Source organism: Mixophyes fleayi, chromosome 2, assembly GCF_038048845.1.
Source record: "Mixophyes fleayi isolate aMixFle1 chromosome 2, aMixFle1.hap1, whole genome shotgun sequence".
Taxonomy (NCBI): Eukaryota; Metazoa; Chordata; class Amphibia; order Anura; family Limnodynastidae; genus Mixophyes; species Mixophyes fleayi.
The window spans coordinates 228,259,896-228,279,542 of NC_134403.1; the positions used below are offsets into that span (position 1 = coordinate 228,259,896).

The following is a 19,647-nucleotide window of genomic DNA, read 5'->3' on the forward strand; positions in this document are numbered from 1 at the left end:
TCTAACTAAGTAAACCTTCCTGTGCCTTCAGGTGCTAGACCAGTGTTGGCTAACCTGCGACACTCCAGGTGTTGTGAAACTACAAGTTTCACAACACCTGGAGTGTCACAGGTTAGCCAACACTGTGCTAGACCCTCACACATCAAAAGGTCTAACATGGATCCTTTCTTCAGACAGTCGCAGAATACTCATTCCTAAAGAAAGGTAAGAAACCCCAACAAGTCATTTTCCCACATCACGATACACAAAATACTTCCTCCACAAAGGCTTATTGTAGCAGATATAACCTCAGAAATCATGCATTTCCTCTAACAAAGATAAATCAGTTTAAGATATATTCACTATTATTCTTTGTTCCTCTTAAGTGATAGTCATAATTTAGGTTTCTACTTCAGACAGAAAGGCTCTCAGATGAGGCTCTAATAAGGACAAATATACAAAATGCCTAGTTGCCAGCACATAGTGCGTGACACTTAGGGTTATATTTCCTAAACTGCGGGTTTAAAAATGTGAAAATGTTGCCTATAGCAACCAATCAGATATTAGCTATCATGTATTTAGTACATTCTAAAAAAATTAAAGCTATAACCTGATGGTTGCTATAGACAACATCTTCAATTTTTCAAACTCGCAGTTTAGTAAATATACCCCAGGTCTTATTATTTTCTCATCATCTCAACACTGTCCCTGGGGTAATTGGGACAACTCCAGTGCAAGGAGGACTGGGACATTTCCCACAAATAAGGACAGTTGGAGGGAAAGTATTCTCATCTTTTTCACTTCCTTAATTTGTTTATCTACACTTTGGTCTGGCTGTAAGTAGTTTCCGTAGGAGAGCCACCAGTGCTAATTATCCACAGTAATTTCTAGCCAGGGAATGTGCTGCATAAAATAGTTTGGGTTACAGACATCCCTAAGTCTACCTGAAAGCCTGCATGCAAACTCTAATTGGGAAACACACTTAGAAACTGTTGGGTTTACATAGGCTACACAAGCATTTAGAAAACTAAATTCGACTTGCTGAAAACACTGCTAGAAAATAGAAACTTAGAATGTTGAATTTGTCAGTCTAGTGTGCACATTTCACTTAGATAAGACACAATTATACAAATGCAATTATGAAAAGCACCTCTAAATAAACCATGTCAACTACATCAATTAAGGCTTAAAAAATGCATGTACAAATTCAGATTAAGGCTATAAAAAAAAAAGCAAGCAACATTACTTTAATTAAACTTTGGTAAAGGTAATTTGAAGCCCAAAAAATTCTTAAACATGATCGCCATCTGCTGGCTCATCTTAGAACAAGCATAAAAAATAGGAAGAAAGAAAAGAATGTGTTTAAATTGGGTACTCCGGGGTGGTCATATGTTAAGATTAAAAAGTTACATTTTATTGTACATTAAAAATTAAATGAAATAAAATAGGTTGGGTAGAGAGCGAAATATCCAAAATATCAAAAGAAAAAAAAGTGTATTCATGTGAATTAAAAATGCAAAATAACTTGCATAGCCTCAGCTACTGTTTGACATGATGCACATAGATATAGCTGCAATAAACTTCAAATGATTATGTCAATTTTAAGTCTCTAGTCAATTCTCCCTAAAAGAATTGTAACACTGACTTATTCTTACCATCTCTTATCCTCCTCCTCTAGAAGCAGTTCCTGATGTCAATTTTACAGAAAATGTGGTATAATATAAAAATATCTTAATGAACTACTGTGCATCAGTAAACTTATAAAATTGATAGTCATCACATAATCCCAAATACATTGTACACACGGATGTTATTTTTATTACAAGACTATAGAACCAAAACTTTTCTCATCATAGACATGACAAATTACATTGTTGCTTGTTTTTGTGCATTACAAAAGAAAAAGGGTCAGTCCCCTAACATACAAATGCTTTCTTTGAGCTATGATTAGCGAACCACTTGCTACAATTAAGGAGGAAGAGGATATGTTTCTGCAATAAACAGAAGAATGGCAATACTATAAAAGGCAGGGGCAAATGCAGGATTTCCAGAGAGGGGTTTCCAAAGAAAATGGTTTTTTTTTGGGCAACGGAAACACCCTCCCTAACTGCACACCCTACAGCAGAGCCATAACTAGATAATGAACTACTGAACGAGAACACTGGTGCCCACCCATGTTGGTGGTAATAAATGTTGCCCCAAAGCGGTGGTGCACCACCAGAAGAGACTTGACCAACCTACTGCAGGGAGCCTTTATAAGTGCTATACTGACTTCCAACTCTGTGCTGCTTTCTCTTACCTGATAATTATACATACATATACACACTTTACACACATATACACTATACTATGCAATCTTTCCATTTAGTGTAGTTGCATGTGTTCACAATAGGTTAGGTAGACAGATAGGTAGAAAAAAAGAGAGATTAATACAAGATATATAGCTACGAACAGTATATAGTGTTCCAGTATCTAAATGGCAGCCTATAGTATTGTGAAGGGTCGATCTGCTAGGCCATATTGCAAATTATAGTCAGCACGTTCTGCCCTGGCTAGCTGGTGGGTACGGGCAAACAATACCAGAGAACCCCCCCCCCCCACACCGAATAAACGGGTGTTTAACACAGTCACATGTGGACAGACCCTAGTGCAGTAGTGTGGTGCAGTGCAATGCAATATTGGGCGCCAGGCCATCTCAGTTCAAAACAGGAAAACACTTTATTTAACGCCTCTTCTCCTCCAGCACAAAAGGGTATAACGGTTGCAGGTAAAGGTTATATGACCACTTTACCTCCTCCGGCACACACTTTGCAGCAGTAAAATATTTCTGACAGTTCATGCATCATATACACAGGCAGATGAAAGGCATGGTTCAGAGGTTCTCGCACAAAGCTTGTGCGCGCCATCCCCTACGTCAGGGACTCTCCTTTTCAACTTGTAGCCACACTGGCTACATGCAATGACCCCCCGTTAAGTATGGGGTTGCTTTCAAAAGGGGTTCCTACTGCTGCTGTACAGAGATTCACCACTAAACAGGGACCTCCCCTCATCTCTCTGCTGAAGCTGCAGAGATGAGGGGATTATTTTGTACTTGTCACACATCCCAGTGGTCAGGGACTCCTCCATAACCTACTCAAGTCACACGATGACTCACAGTACTTCCCTGACTGCAGGGTCTAACCGTACTGTTACACATGGCACTTTCCCTCCTGCTTAGGACAAATAAATCCGTCTAACAGGGCATCTGGCCATTAACTCTCTCCCCGGGTGCTGATACTCATGGGGACTCTATCCAGGGGCTCTTTTCCCCCTGCTGTCGTACAAATGTGCTTCTGTGGCAGCTGCCACCTATCAAGGGCCTCTGGCTGCCATCCATCCATGCCTTTCTCTCTCAGGCACACTTTTTCAGCAGCTTCTCCTCCTCTACCTTTTTACTGGCCTTTGTAGTGGGGGACAATCCCCCTTTTGTCCACTGTTATACCAGTGCTGCACCTCTCCATGCTCTCACTCATTCTGCACGTATGCCACTTCTGGGGTACCGCTGAAGGTGGGTATTGCCCCTGCAGCCTTATTCTTCACTATACGGCTTTCTTGCATAATTGGAGGGTCTTATCCCCTTGCTTACCACCCCTCACAGGGTAATGTGGGGCTGTTGCTGCCCTTGCTGGGCTCCATATCCCGTTTTCATAACTGCCCTCACTGGGCTAGCAAGTTTGCTAACAGGGGTGCTTGCCACTTTTGACTATACACTTGCCAGGGACCCAGGACCACCTACTCCCTTCTGGGTCCAGACTAGAAGATGCCCCCCCCCCTCTTGGCGCATATTCCCATTGGCCACGCTCCCTCCAGCCGTTAGCCACGCCCCATTGATGACACGATCACTTGCATCATCAGGGGGCGGTACCTAACAGCAGCCCTTCTTACAGTATCACAGCAGAGCATAACTGTGCAGCAGAGATTTGATCATTTAATAGCAGCACATGGTATTTCCTCCAAGAGCGGGTTGGTTGCACTTTATTTGGGCAGCATGGTGGCGTAGTGGTTAGCACTTCTGCCTTACAGCACTGGGGTCATGAGTTCAATTCCCGACCATGGTATTTTCTCTGAGAAGTTTGTATGTTCTCCCCGTGTTTGCGTGGGTTTCCTCCTACACTCCAAAAACATACTGATAGGTTAATTGGCTGCTAACAAATTGACCCGTCTGTGTGTTAGGGAAATTAGACTGTAAGCCCCAATGGGGCAGGGACTGATGTGAGTGAGTTCTCTGTACAGCGCTGCAGAATTAGTGGCGCTATATAAATAAATGGTGATGATGATGATAGTAATTTATTCTTTGCTCAATGACGACTGTATTATTATCCTTACTATACAGAAGCTACATAATGTTGCTGTAACTGATCTTGCACACTAGAACCTATCATCTCTTTTTAGCATTATTTCTGTATTTAGAATCCACCCTCCCTGCAAACAGCCTATTATAAGTTATTAGAACATTGCTTACTAGCCCAAATCCTACCTTACTATTAGCCATCATTCATAGAGGGGAGGGGAGGGGAGGCAACCATAGAGGGGATGAGAGGCGACCATAGAGGGGATGAGAGGCGACCATAGAGGGGATGAGAGGCGACCACATAGGGGAGGTGAGGCGACCATAGAGAGAGGGGAGTGAGATGAGTGAGGAAGGGGAAAGGAGTCTAAACTGATCCTTGACTTGTACCATGTAATAGAACAAGATGACTGGTCCCTACGAAGGGGTTAGTCACAAGAAGCACAGCTGAGTGCAGAGTAAGAGATCCGAGCATGCACAGGTAGTAGGGGTTTCTGGGTGCTCGCTATTCCCCCTACGTGTGCACCTGAATGGGTTGGGTACCTTATCACGAAGCTGACAACGCTGACATGAAATAGTCCAACATGATTAGGCCAAAGAAGCTGTCAATCGGTAATTTAAGGAGGCACTGGCTGTACAAAGTTGTAGGATTTCTAAAGACCATTTTACAGCCGGCGCCTCCTTAAATTAGCAGCTTAACAGTACGAATGATAGTGGGGAGCTTGAAACTGACGTGATTGCAGCCTGGTGGGATGTTAATTCATCAGAATTGTTTGAAGTCTCCTTTTCAAGCTGTCCCTATTACCACAATGTTGTGCAATTCACCTTCGGTCTCATCATGTTGGGCAGTGCTGGCTATCCTGTGACACTCCAGGTGTTGTGAAACTACAAGTCCCAGCATTCTTTGCCAATATATAGCAGCTTACTGCTGTAAGGGTATACTGGGACTTGTAGTTTCACAACACCTGGAGTGTCACAGGTTAGCCAACACTGATGTAGGGCTATCCCATGTTGGCATTGTCAGCTTCATCATGATCATGACTACCACTGCTTCAAATAGTTTAATAGAGAATATCCTGGACCGTGTATGACAGTATAATTAGATTTTAAATGAAGGCTCTGTGATCTGAAGGTTATCAGAGAAGTGATGACGGCCACTAAACCAAACAGTTCTGATCATCCATAATAAAAAGACATATTGTAACACTCAAATAGATATATTTAAATCATTCTTAAATTATTATTAAAAAAAAGTATTGACTGAACTTAGGACAATGAAATTCATATGACGTTTTATTATCTAGCTGCATACAAAAAATTGTTCTCTGTGTACCTTATTACTTACTACCAAATGCTTTCTTAATCAGGTATGGCATCTATTATCTGCATTGGTTGAAACATTTTCCGGATTAGGACTTTTCCTTAATTTGGAACATTACACCGAATTATATTTTACTTTGTGTTCTTTGGCATTTTTCTCTTCAACCAACTGTTTAGCAGCGCTCCTTGCAGTGACTATTGAAAGAAACACTCGGTGACCATGTCGGGATGTATGACATTATTACCAAAAAGCAGCAAAAATTAACTTTTATCCCTTTGTATTTTGGAACTTTCTGGCTAATGGTTTCCTGAACAAGAGATTCCATACTTCTAGCTGCTTACTTGCAAATCAAGATCTTATATCAACACCTCTAATTCTACCAAGTGTCTAAATCCTATAAACAAATTGTGCCTTTTTATTGTATATCTTTATTTATATTACATATAAATATGAATATTTTATAAACAGCTCTTTTATGCAAATGCGTTCTATTATATATTTTTATCTATATTACATATAAATATGAATATTTTATAAACAACTCTTTTATGCAAATCTAGTGAAATTGTAGGTTTAATGGTACTTTAAATAATAACATCAGACAGGTGTTGGGGTAATCAGAAAGAGAAAGAAAACAAACGTAATAAAAAGAATGTTAATAAAAAAAATAAAAAATTATATATTTAATATTCTATTTCCGGACCCTCAAAAGTTAGATTTTGTTATTTAGCTGTTTCAAGAATTTTTGTTTCCATCTACCTCAAATGGGCAGGCTTGACCCAATGGAATTCTATAAGTGTCTGATTACACCATAATCTCCCCACTCCACCACTTTTGTCTGCATTTGAATGGGCCCCACCAGCCTCTAACCACAATGACACTAGCCTCTACACTCTCTACATCCACTTCTATGCTCCAAACCTATATTTCCCCATCTAATCCCTACAGTACATCTAGTGCAAAAATACCATTGCAACTGTGCAATACAAACCACTTCTCGTATAGAATACTTCTAAATCTTTCATGCACACACTATGTTTCATGCCGCTGTCTACCATTGGCAATTCCAGCCATCTCTTCTCTATTGCTCTACTGAAATACCAAGCTGCTGCCCACCCGCACAGATAGGTGAAAGCAGTGCTGAAATGTTCACTGTATAAAATTATTTTTTAGGGTTTCTTATATTAGTCACCATTGCTAGTACTTTGGTCCTGTTATGTATTCACAGGTACAGACTACAGATAAAAATGGGCATGCCTATGTTATTCACAAAGGTACTTTAAATAAGTGTGCTGAAGCTGATATATTTTCTTCACCGCTATCAGTTTTAGTACAGTAACTGAATCAATCAACAAAATAGGGAGGTGTTACCATTATTGTTTTATAAGATGCTCGGATAGAGATTTTGGTTAAAAGAAACAAACAAATGAAAATCTTTATGCAATAAAATGAACCTATTTAGGCCTGACAAATAATCTGTATTTATAGCAAGTCATTCAATTTTCACTTCCTGTATCGATTTTCACTCTTGAGACCAAGAAACAGGGAGTCATATTTATTCAACCCCTGTTTTTAGGGACTGGCTGGCATATTTTAACCCGGGGAGGTTAAAAAATATTTTAAAGGAAACAAATATAGGTAGTCCAGGTACCCCCAGCCCAATCAGCCGCTGGCTTGTTTTATTGGTGTAAGTAGAGTGATAGGCATTTCCTTATTACTACAGAATGTGCATGGGTTTGTCTTAAGAGCCAATGTAAAACCAATACCTGACACTAACTTGTGAATAACATTAGCTGCTGAGTGCCAGAATGTCCCTATACTGTTTGTTACAACTGCCCACAGAGACCTTTCAGTTGAGTAAAGGACATGGGAACAGTAACCGATGCAACAAGAAATATTGAATTTGGAAACTTGGTGAGGGATAAGCTGGCAGGCTGCACAAAATACTCTGGGTATACATTGTATAGCAACCAAAGACTGGAGTGTTTGCATTATTCAGCAGCCAGACACAAGTAATATGTCTGCTAGAAAAATGTCTGTACTATACTGGGGTTTATAAAATGGTGTCTGAATTAAAACGTTATCAATATAAATCTCTATTGTATATTGATTGGTCTTTAGAATGGGCAAATGAACTAAATGCTAATAAATAGTGATCAGCTGGGAATGTCATATTTGACTATGTTTCTTAAATATCACTGGTTGAGTAAAACCATGCTCCATGTCAATGGCCGCAGTTTTTGCCCATGTCCATTTTTAAGTCTTCCAGAAATGTTGATGTCTGACTATATACAGTACAAAAGAATTACCTTTATTATTGTTACACGTGGAATTAGTGGCGCTATATAAATAAATGATGATGATGGTGATATTATTGACTGGGGAATGAAAACTAATTATGTTATACAATTCCCCTGCCCCTAACTCTAAATTATAAAACTAAACTTTAAAACATGAGTGGACCCACCTCTTTTTTAGCATGGAACACCAGAAATTGGAGTCACATTCCTGCACTGTGTGCCAAATTAGCTAAGGGTTCAAGTTCATATATTATCTAATATATAAATGCTTAGTGGCGTCTGTGTGTGTGTGTGTGTGTGTAAAAAAAAAACAAGTTGCAGCGCCACCTGCTGGGCAGAGTTATACACTGACCTACTAAATTCTTAGTGTGTGTGGGAAAAAAATTTCAAAAAGGGCTGAAATTTGGTAGGGCTCAAACTCATTTTTGTGAGGTAATTTTACCTCATGAACACACATGTGTAGAGGCGTGCGTTAGTGTGTGTGGAAAAAACTATTTTCTCAGAAAGAGCTCATCCAATTGACCTGAAATTTGGTATACTGACATTATTTGACAAAAAAATTAGAATAGTCAAGTCAGTTAACTTCCATCATCCTCCCTTCCCCCCGTGGGAGGGGTAGTAAAGGCTAAATTTACGAGTTGAGGGGTCAAACTCATTTCCGTGAGGTAATTTTACCTCATGAACACACATTAAAAAGGGCGCTTGCGTCGGGAAGTAACGATCTTCCCCTGAGGAGGCCTGGGCTAGGCCCAAATGCATGACAAGAACCTTTTTAAGACCTTAAGTATCTTGATTTGACTAGAATGCATGAGTATCATGCACGGGTTAACTTGTACTATTACATACTGCTCTAAGTGCCGCCAGGGAAATGTCAATTTCTGGCCCCTCCATCCAGATATGTCGTCCCACGGCCAGTGTCTGTAAAGAGGTAGTAGAATTTCTACCCCAGCCAACTGAGAATGGATCCAATTGTGTGTATACTACTATTATTAGTATTGCATGAAGAAAACTTAACCAACCATAATCATTTTAAGATATTTTTTTTTGTTTTAAGGAAAACCGTAGCTTTAAAGCAGACGGCAGATGCCCATCTCACAACTAGCACATAGAAACAATTGTTATAACCAGCACTCCCATCAGAAAGTTATATACAAGATTAGAATATGCCCACAATAATTCTCTACAATCTGAAATGACAGGATTAATTCATCTCTTATATTGAGAGGAGGTAATCCAGGGGCTGAGGAAAATACAAATGAGCCATCTACCCTAACAAATAAAGGCATGCATAGTAGACAAGATCATGTTACTATCGGTAGTAGTCAGTTTCACGATACAGATTACCCCGACAGAGGACAGACCGGCATGAGTAGTGCGATGAGCTACTATACCGATCTTGAAAGAAAATTACTGCTCCGAATGCAGATTTCTTCATATCCCAATTGGCTGTCTTCCACACAGCTGAAAATGACGTTATTAGAGACATCGCACTCCTCATGCTGTTCTGTCCTCTGTTGAGGTAGTCAGTACCGTTAATTGGTACTACACCCACAACTATTATGTATTGCTATGACATTGATTAAGTGGGACTGAAGCCTGTGGAAGTTATGTTACTTGCTAAGTTTTGTGATTGATCTGCGTATTAAGTTGCACCATTAGTGAAAAGTTAAAAAACTCCAGTTTAAAACAGATTTTTTTAAAAGAAAATTACATAGGATACTTACATTTTCCCATGTGTTTTAATTTATCTCTAAATAAGGCATCTTCAGATATAGCACTATTAGAATCACAGAGTCCAGACACAGCCTGAAATTCATCTGCTGTAAAGAAGATGATACAGAACACTCATTCTGTGAGAATTCATTTGATTTAGACAAAACAGAAAAAGTCAAAAGTCAGCAAACGCAAATCTGGTTTCATAAAAAAACAGTGATCTATTATAAATTATTGCATGACCTGAACATTTAATATAAAAGCTAAAGCCATACTATACCATACAAAACTTTCTTTGCACACACCTGAGATGGTGCTACACAGCATTATTATCTCCATATTCTATTACAAAAAATGCCTCGCCCACATAATTGGGACAGTGTCCTGAAGGGTTCTAAAGAAAATCAAAACACTAAGACTACAGTAATTTTAGTTGCTATGACATTACTGACTCTGCCCCTATCTATGAATCCACTAATTCAAAAAACTGGACAGACGTGCATTAAAGAAAAATAAATAATTAAAGTTACTGTTAATTGCTTTTCCTATAAATACTCTGCAGCCATCACAATGGGTAAGTTCCCTTCTAGTTTAGCTAGAGACAGGATAAACAAAAATTCCCCTGACAGCAAATGATGCAGCCCCTCCTCGTCCTCTGCGTCTCTGAGTAACTTTGCAAACGGTCTTTGCAAAATATAAACATATCGCTAGTTTTCCTCTGCACTCCTCCACGGCAGTCATCACAATGGAATGTTTATAAACAATATAATAAAGCGGGCTACAAAAGAACAAATAAGACAAATATGCTGAATATTATTCAGTGGCTGTGTGGTAAGCATGTCTCACAAACTCAGAGTCCATAGAAGATTAAAAAAATCCAGATGATAAGGACTAGCGAAGCTATGCTCCATCCGGCTACCTTACAAAGGACCTAATAGAGAGCCAGATCTTCTTTAATGCATGAAAGAATTGAATAATAAATTCCTCTAATTTGGTATCTAAGAAGACACCCAGAGTAGAGAATATAAGGCAAGATCCTTGCATAATTCGTCCTGAAGGAAGTTAATTGCTCCAGACTCTGTAATAGACTCTTGAAGAGATGTTCTTTCTTGCTTATAAAAGTGTGTTGATCAATGTCAGCGAGACTCCCTTATCTCTGAGAATCTCCCATTCAATCTCCGTGCCATAAAAAGCTAGTTGCTCTAGATTTGGTTGAAAAATTATACCTTGGTGTGGGAGATCTGGTAGAAGAAGTAGAAGTCATGGTAGTTCCCAGAATCATCTCCCAGGCTACAGAAACCACAAATGTCATGGCCACGGTGAAAGGATCACTTCTGCTCTTTTCTTTTTTCTTTTTCAAATCTTTTTTAGAATGAGAGTAATAAGTGAAATTGAGGGAAAACATAACCTAGCTGAGACATCCAGGAACTGTAAGAGCTTCTATTCCTTCTATCCCTGGAGCTTTGTGCCGAGAGAAGAACCTGGGCACATATGGTCTGTTGCCATAATTTACCCTTGAAGAAGCCCACATTTTTCTTTTAGTGACTGGAACACTTCCTGATGAAGAGTCTATTCCCCTTTGACTGAAGTAATCTGCTATTATGTTCTGCTTTCCTGCTACAAACAGCGCTAGTAGCAACTTCACCTTATTTTTATGCCCAAGGCATGATTTATGCTTATTTCACCATCATGATTCGGTTTGTACCTCCCAATGTCAAGGCCACAATAGTCTTGATGTCTGAAAATATTCTGAGGTGCTCCCCTTTTAACTGAAGTGCTGAACTGCTTTTCACACTGCTCTCATTCTAAGACATTTAAGCATAGTTTCTTCTTACTTCTTGATGATTCCCCTTGTGCTATTTGTACAGGAAGGTGAGCTCCCCAGCCTGTGTTACTGGAGTACCTTGTATTACACACTCTGGTTTTAAAAGTGACTCTCCTGGTGCCTTTAACTTTGGCCACCAACTGAGATACTTCTTGGTGGCTCTTGAGAGCCTGATGGTATGATTCAGAGAAATCTGCTTATGATCCTACTGGATCAGTAGTTCTGGGTGGAGATTCTACATGTACCAACCTTCCAAGTGAATGACTCCTATGGTGGAGGAAAACATTCCTAATATTTAAAGTCCCTTCCATATTGTTGTTTTGTGAAAAGTCTCTAGTTGTGCCAGGTACTGGATCTTGATACACCTATCTTCTGACAGAGATACCATGCTCTATATGGGGTTCACCTGGTCCCCCAGAAACTTTATTTGTTGTGATGAGACAAGATGACTTTTTGTTAAAATTCTCAGGGGACAAAAGGCAGGCTGGTGAACTGAAAGTGTTGCCCCATAACCTAGAGTAATTTCCTATGATGAACTGCTACAGGGACATGAAAACAGTTATCATTATGTTCTAGGAATGTGAGAAAATCACCTTTGTTCATGGCTGTGAGGGTAAAATTCACAGACCACATGTGAAAGTGTCTGGCATGGACAAACTTGTTGAATATCCTCAAATCCACAACAGTGTGAAATGTTCCTGATGATTTTCTGTTGAGGAAGAGACTGGAGAGGCAACAAGAGGAATTAATCCAGTTTTACTTAAAGTGTGCAGACTGTTGTATAAAGCTGCAACACCTTCTGGGTTTGATGGAGTCATGGATGAAGTTTCCCCTTGTGTACAGATGGAACTATATCTTGTATTCACTTCTTACAATGTCTTAAAAAAGTATTTTGCAACTAGAGTACTCTCCTAGCCACCACTGCTCATGCCATCAGTGTCCAAAAATGCTTTGCACAAAAATTCTATGCCTCTCTGTATAACCTCAAAACTTTTCAACAGGTATTAACAAATAAAAAAATAGCTCAACATCTTTTTATCCATTGGGTCCCTTAAAGGGATAATAGTTCTTGCCAACATACTAACTACTGCTGCATCTATTGTTGGGACCAGGCTACACTTCTGTGCCTCTGTCACTGAATAGATACATACGTTCTAATCTCTTTGCATTCGACTGATGATTTTTCACTTGTGCTCATTCCATATAAGTAGATTCTTTTACAACTTGATGTTGTAACGGAAAAACTGTGTTCCTCAAAAAAGAGATTTATAAGCCGCCAAACTTATTTCTTGATTCACCCCCATAGACTTGTACATGTTTTTGAGCAAAATATCCATATTATCTGCATTAAACATGTTAGGTGTTCCTTTCATCTTCCACATTCATTACTACAAGAGTCTTCTAAATTCTCTGAAGAATCCCTCTAAAGAGACCTTGCTCTCTTTATGCCTTGCAACGAACACAAATCATTCGTGGTTACATAAGACACCATCATCCAGGCTATACTTTCTTTAAACATCTCAGGGGGGATTTTTTTTACTTAGTTTGAGAACTACACATTATAAAAAAGACCCCTTCAGATTTGGATGTTAAAGGTTTATCACAGTCTCCACAAACAAGGTTGTTGCAATTTATTCTCCTTCCCTCCCACAGGCTCTACAAGCCTACTGAAAGGATAATATATTACTAGCAAATCACTGCATAAGTAATGCAGAAACAATAAAGCACCGCTAACTTGGGTGCTTACCTATAGTGGGTGTTATTTGGGGTCCAACTCAAGCTCCATACTGCACAAGGTATCTGGCTCCTGCACACAGTAACCCAAAAAGGGCACTCTTTTTGCCAGGAAAAGGGACCACTGAGAGCAATTCTAAGTCCTATTTCTGCTTAGATCTTCATCTCGGTGCCGTTATGCTGCACGAGTGTATGCGTAGAATACCAATGTCAACATACTAGCGTGCACCATTTGAATTATACAAACCGTATCTGCTTTCAGAGATAGCAGACTATCTTTCCCTAAGTATCCAACCCAGTCCTCAGCGTCGACGAGATCCACAAATCTGGTAAGCCCCTATGCTACAGAAAAATAAGAAACATTACCTGACCAACCTAGCTATAGACAAGAAAAGATGTAGGGGGAAAGAGAAAGAGCTGTATTATATACTGTCTGGGGGCCTTTTAACTTATCCTGTCTCTATCTAAACTAGAAGGAATCTTACCCATTTTGATGGCTGCCAAGGAGGATTGAAGATAAAATGTGTCTGCTATATTAGAGAAGCACCTGTATCCTATCCTTGGCAACCTGCTGCAAAGGTGGGGAAGAGAGCATAGAGGCAGAGAGCAAGAATAAACATGAAAAATATTTAATATATATTATCAAGCTAAATAATACAGAGCCCTCCACTACCGCACACATTTGCTAGCATTAGGGCTAGCACTTCAGAGGAGCTAGGCATGTGCCCGGAGGTTGTGGCCATTGCTGATTAGTCAGTTGCTGGCACAGTTAGGTTATGACTATATTGATCCCTGTTAGACAAGGATAAATGTCACCTTTCTTTATACATTCACACAATTTTCACGTTTGAATTTCAGTACATACCAGCAATTATTTTCGAACAGGTAGCAAAATTGCTATTCGAAAGGAATAATTACAAATTTCACCATCTGAAATGCTTGCATTGTTTACACTTTGACAATGAGAGTTAGTCCAATCAGCTATTATTTACGATACAAGTGGAGATGAATATAAAACAGCAGTAATGAAAATATACAAAGAGATAATATATTCTGCATACCACAGTGTGTGTTCTGAATGTTATTATGTTATTGGGAAAAAGGTAGTCAGCTAATGCAAATGACCTAGCTAGGGAACACATAGACATCTATATTTCTATAGCTCTCTCTCTCTCTAATATATATATATATATATATAAAATGTGGTAGTATGAAAAATCTAAGAGAATGGAATTTAATAGTTGTACAATGAAAGCAATAGGAGAAGTGGTGGTATGGCAGATATAGCTGTACATATCTAATAGTTTACTCATTTTAACCACAGTTCTACTTTGATGACTAATGTGTTCTGTGGTATAACTATTATATATATTCTTCAAAGCGTGGCTGCATGCCAAAAACGTATTGATTGTGTTCTACTATCATTTGTCCTTACCTGATATTGAAGGGCAAAAATCATTATTCACTGGCGTACTGCTAGAGGTTTTTTTTGACTCGTATTTCAAACGATCTGAAAAATGTAAGGCTTGTTTAATCATTTTGGCACACACTGAAACAATGATGTCTTCTGAAAGTGCCTAAAATATACTTTTATAAATTTCAATTCATAAGAATTTTTAAGTGTCACTTCACACTCGTGAATGACTTTTTTTGACACTGAATAACTGAAAACTTATTAAAAATAAGATTTTTATTATAACTAAACATTAAAAAACATGCTTGCATTTGATATTCATTTACTTACATTTTTGCTGTCGCTATATAACTCCTCTAAGTTTACTTCTTAAGTTCAAACACTTTAATTTTACCTCCTTCCTTTAATTTACAGCCAAACTAATTAGTGCTGTATGTTACTTCCATACAATTTCATATAATTAAAATAATAATATAACAGTGATTGCTGCTTTAAACATACAATTTTATTGTCAGATTACTGATTACACCAGTGCCTCAACTTGACTAGATAAATATTTTCCATGTTTTCAGAAGAGTTTCTATGCGGTTTTTAACATAAGATACAAACATATTTATTGCCTCACAATACACTATTCCTTTTAGTTTAGGTTTCCCTCCAGTGCCTTAACTTTACTAGCTGTACAGGAAGTTGGGTTGGAATCAGCGTCGGACTGGGCCGCCGGGATACCAGGGTATTCCCCGGAATGCCCCCCCTGCCAAATGGCTCTGCCCCCTTTCTGAGGGGTGGGGCTAAACCCGTGCACTGAGGACCTGTGCAAGTGGAGGAGCAGCTTATATCTCTCTAGTACTGAAAAGATTCCTGATCAAGCAGGAACTCCTCAGTAGCCTCTGCTGTGCTCCAATTGGCTGAATGACACAAAACAGTAACTCAGCCTATCAGACCTTAGACACGCCCCCTACCCACACTGTCCCAAGCCACAGAAGAAAGAAGCTGGAGACAGGATCAGGTTAGTGTGTGTGTGTCTGTGCGTGGAAGTGTGTTTGTCTGTGCATGGAAGTAAGTGTGTGTGGATGTGTGTGTACTTGCATTCATATGCTTGTGGGGACATTGACCTGTTTACCTGTTTGTCCCACTACATGAGTCGTAGTGGGACAAAATTTGAGGTCCCCACAAATCTTCTCAAGGCTAATCAATCCAAGGGACCTTGCTGATATGCTCAGCATAAAAATCTGGTATGTCCCCACGAGTCACAGTTGTCGGAACAAAGGTGTGCATGTGTCCAATGGGGAGGGGAGAAAGTGTGTGTGCCTCCCACTGCTATAGGCCAATATTCCGTCCGAATGCATAGCAGGAGCAGGAAAAGGAAGTGACTGCATCCTGCAGCGCTTTGCACACCACCTCTGCTGCTGAAGGTAAAGCGGGGACAGTGAAGCATGACAGAGCCCAACAATAGCTCCGACCATAGCCCAGAGAGCAGTGGAGAAGAGTATGCCCCTGACACTTCGGAGGAGAGCGGTTCAGACACCAGCTGTAATGCCCCGTTGCTCACCAGCGCAGCAGAGTGCAGGTACCCACAGATGAGTTCTATGTATGACCATTCTCGACATTCTGATAGCCGTCTTTTAAACACAAAGTGTCGGAGAGACGATGCAGTCTGTCCAAACGCTATCCAGCAACCGTGATGGCTCCAGGGCATATAACAAACAGCAGTACTGCCTGTACTGTGAGAAGCCCCTCCTAAAAATTGCCTGGCATATGGAGCGTGTTCAGCGCAATGAGACTGAAGTAGCCTGGGCCCTGAAATTCCCCAAGCACTCGAAAGAAAGGTGCATGCAATTGGCACATCTTTGCAATAGGGGCAACTTTGAACACAATGCTGAAGCAATGAGGGCAGGCCATGGCATTCTGGTCCCGTGAAAACTTCCAAACAGATGGATGCTGAAGGCTTCATGCACTGTGTAGCCTGCCAGGGCTTGTTTGCAAGAAAATACCTGTGGCGACACATGAAGAGATGTTTGCTAAACCGAAGGGGGAAACAAGCTCACACCTGCAAGAACATAGTCCAGTCACTGTGCGCCTTTGCTCAGCCTGTTCCAACTGGCATTAGTGATGGCTTTTGGAAGATCTTGATTAACATGACTCAGTCAAAAATGATCAATGCATCATGCAGATGGGACAGCATCTGTTCAACCGGGTCGGATGGGATGTTGGCAGGCACGAGTACATCCATCAGAAGCTTAGAGAAATGGGCAGCCTACTGCTCTACTGCTGCAGGCCAAAAGAGCTACCCCTTTGGAGAGGATGGAAGACTTTACCGCCCCATCGAACTTTCTGCACGTAGTAGACGCTGTGAAGCTGGTAGCTGGCTAGGACGAGAGACAGGTACATTTAAGACGCCCTCGCTAGCACTCAAGATCGGGCACGGTCTGCAAAAGATAGCGAGCATTGTGGAGTTCCGAGCCATGGTGGATGGCTGCACTGCTGCATTTGAAAAAACACAAAATTTCAGGAAGCTATATGAGGCAAGATGGAACGAGTTGATCTCATCGGCTGCCTTGAAAACTCTTAAGGAGTCCAAGTGGAACATGCCTCAGCTCTTACCTTTCACAGAAGATGTGAAAAAGATGCACTTGTACCTTGATGAGAAGCAGCAAGCCTACCGAAATGGGCTATCCACCGAGCCTACGGTTAACCACTGGGCACTACTTGCAAAAGTCACCCTGGCACAGGTGCTCTTGTTCAATCGAAGAAGGGAATGGGAAGTTTCAAAAAATGTTACCGACTACCTTCTACTCAAGAGATACCTCGGATCTCCACAAAGATGTGTCCCAGCGCTTTCTGAGGTTGAGAGGAAGCTCTGTCGACACTTCACTCATATTGAAATCTGAGGAAAATGAGGGAGAAAAGTCCCCATTCTGCTGACACCAGCCATGCAAGCTGCAATGGAACTTCTGGCAGAAAAGTGTGACAAATGTGGAGTGGATAGCCAAAATTTCTACATACTCGCCACACCAGCTGCCTTGTCATACTTCAGAGCCTATGATTCATCATCATCATCATTTATTTATATAGCGCCACTAATTCCACAGCGCTGTACAGAGAACTCATTCACATCAGTCCCTGCCCTATTGGAGCTTACAGTCTAAATTCTCTAATATAGACATACACTCACACACAGACACAGAGAGACAGAGAAGGAGAGACTAGGATCAATTTTTGATAGCAGCCAATTAACCTACCAGTATGTTTTTGGAGTATGGGAGGAAACCCACGCAAACACAGGGAGAACATACAAACTCCACACAGATAAGGCCATGGTCGGGAATCAAACTCATGACTCCAGTGCTGTGAGGCAGAAGTGCTAACCACTAGGCCACTGTGGTGCTCATATGATTGCATACGACTGTTTGCCGGAGAGTGTGGGTCCAAGCATTGGGGATGCTTGGCCCCACACTGTCTTCCACGAAGCTTCGAAAGCACATTGCCACTTTCTCGAAGGTCCTCAGCCTAAACGACACAGAACTGGATCAATTGGCAGACTTCCTTGGGCATGACATCAGGGTGCACTGCCAGTATTACCGCTTCCCAGAAGGTACCCTACAACTCGCCAAGATCAGCAAACTGTTAATGGCTCTTGAGAGTGGCATACTGGCTGATTTCAAAGGCAAGAATTTGGACGAGATGCACACTGATCCAGACAGTAAGTGGAAAATCTGGTGTCTGATGTATGCTTTTGACTTTTACCTTGGTCATTTACATATCTGTTTCTTTTCAGAACCGAACCGGCCCAGCTACAGAGTGACATATCGGATGATGAGCAATCCCCCGTGACAGAGGGACAAGAGGCCAAGCGTTTAGTTGACACTTTCACGTCAGAAGAGAGGCGGTGTATGGACCTGGCAACACGGGACCAGTGCTCAGACATGGCTTCCACAGGTAGGTATAGCACACAGTTTTGCTAGGCAGAAGAACTTTGCCTTCTCTGTATATTACGGAGCCATAATGGAGCACTCTCCTGTCAGGTTGCAAAGAAGTGTGGAGGAAATCCTGGGACAGAGAGGAGGTCCAGGCTGTGGAGAAATAACTAATGAGGTTTATACAGACATGCTGGGTGCCTGGAAAGCGAGACTGTATTGCGTGCCTCATGGCTGAACCATCCATACTCAAAGATCAAAACTGGTCGGGGGTGAAATTCTACATAAAGAACCGCATAACAGCTTTAAAGAGGGATCAAACTTGCTGAAATGATGCAAAGTGGTTGAACAGGACTGTAGCTTCCATGGCTAGGTGTCAAGGGGCATGTGGATGTCCTCAGACGGCTAGAATACACAAAACTTTCCCAACCATTGTTATTATTAGAGATGCTCAGGCTCGGTTCCTCAAGAACCGAACACACCCGAACTTAGTATATCCAAGTACAGAGCCAAGTTGGCTCGGTACTTTTGCGCTTTTTCAGGATCGAAAAGGAGGCAAAACCTCACTGTTACTTCGTCGGATCTCGCGAGTTTTGAAATCTATAAATACCGCCCTCCACGGCGATCTAGCACCATTTGAAAAAGGGACACAGAAGGGGTAGCACAGTGTGTAGAACAGTTGGGTAGCAACAGAGATAGAATTGAAAGAGGAGGAGGTAGCAGTGTTTAACAAACTCTACAGTGACATTCAGGGGAGCTCCATTGCTAATTCTCATTGCTGAAAAATACTAGTGCTGGCAGGGTTGGTGTAATTCTGCAGTCACATTCTAATGTTATATATGTAACATACAAAGAGAAGAACTCCATTGCTAATTGTCATTGCTGAAATACAAATACTAGGGCTAGCAGGCTTGTCTTCTGAACTTGCAGTCAAAATGTACAGTGCTATATAGGTTACACTGAACAAAATGTGCGTTTTTGCCGTAACGCAAAACATGACGCAGATAAAGTAATTTGGTTTGGATTTTTGGATTCAGGAGGAAGAGTTACCTTAGGGGTCCAAATTTTGTGGTGCTTCCTTAATAAACACCCATACTTCAAATAAACTGGATAAAGA

The 19,647-nt window shown here is 40.8% G+C and overlaps 1 protein-coding gene across 3 annotated transcripts in view; it reads right to left on the reverse strand.

The window, feature by feature from the left end:
* CUEDC1 (CUE domain containing 1) overlaps nucleotides 1–19,647 on the reverse strand; it is a 143,233-nt gene that overhangs the window by 33,820 nt on the left and 89,766 nt on the right. For 2 of the 3 annotated variants that reach the window (XM_075195567.1, XM_075195565.1), the window contains exons 6-7: nucleotides 14,635–14,709; nucleotides 9,652–9,747 (exon numbers count right to left, since the gene is read on the reverse strand). In XM_075195567.1, the coding sequence (XP_075051668.1) occupies nucleotides 9,652–9,747; nucleotides 14,635–14,709 (171 nt within the window). The remainder of the gene's footprint in view (nucleotides 1–9,651; nucleotides 9,748–14,634; nucleotides 14,710–19,647) is intronic. The other variant, XM_075195566.1, reaches the window with a different exon arrangement.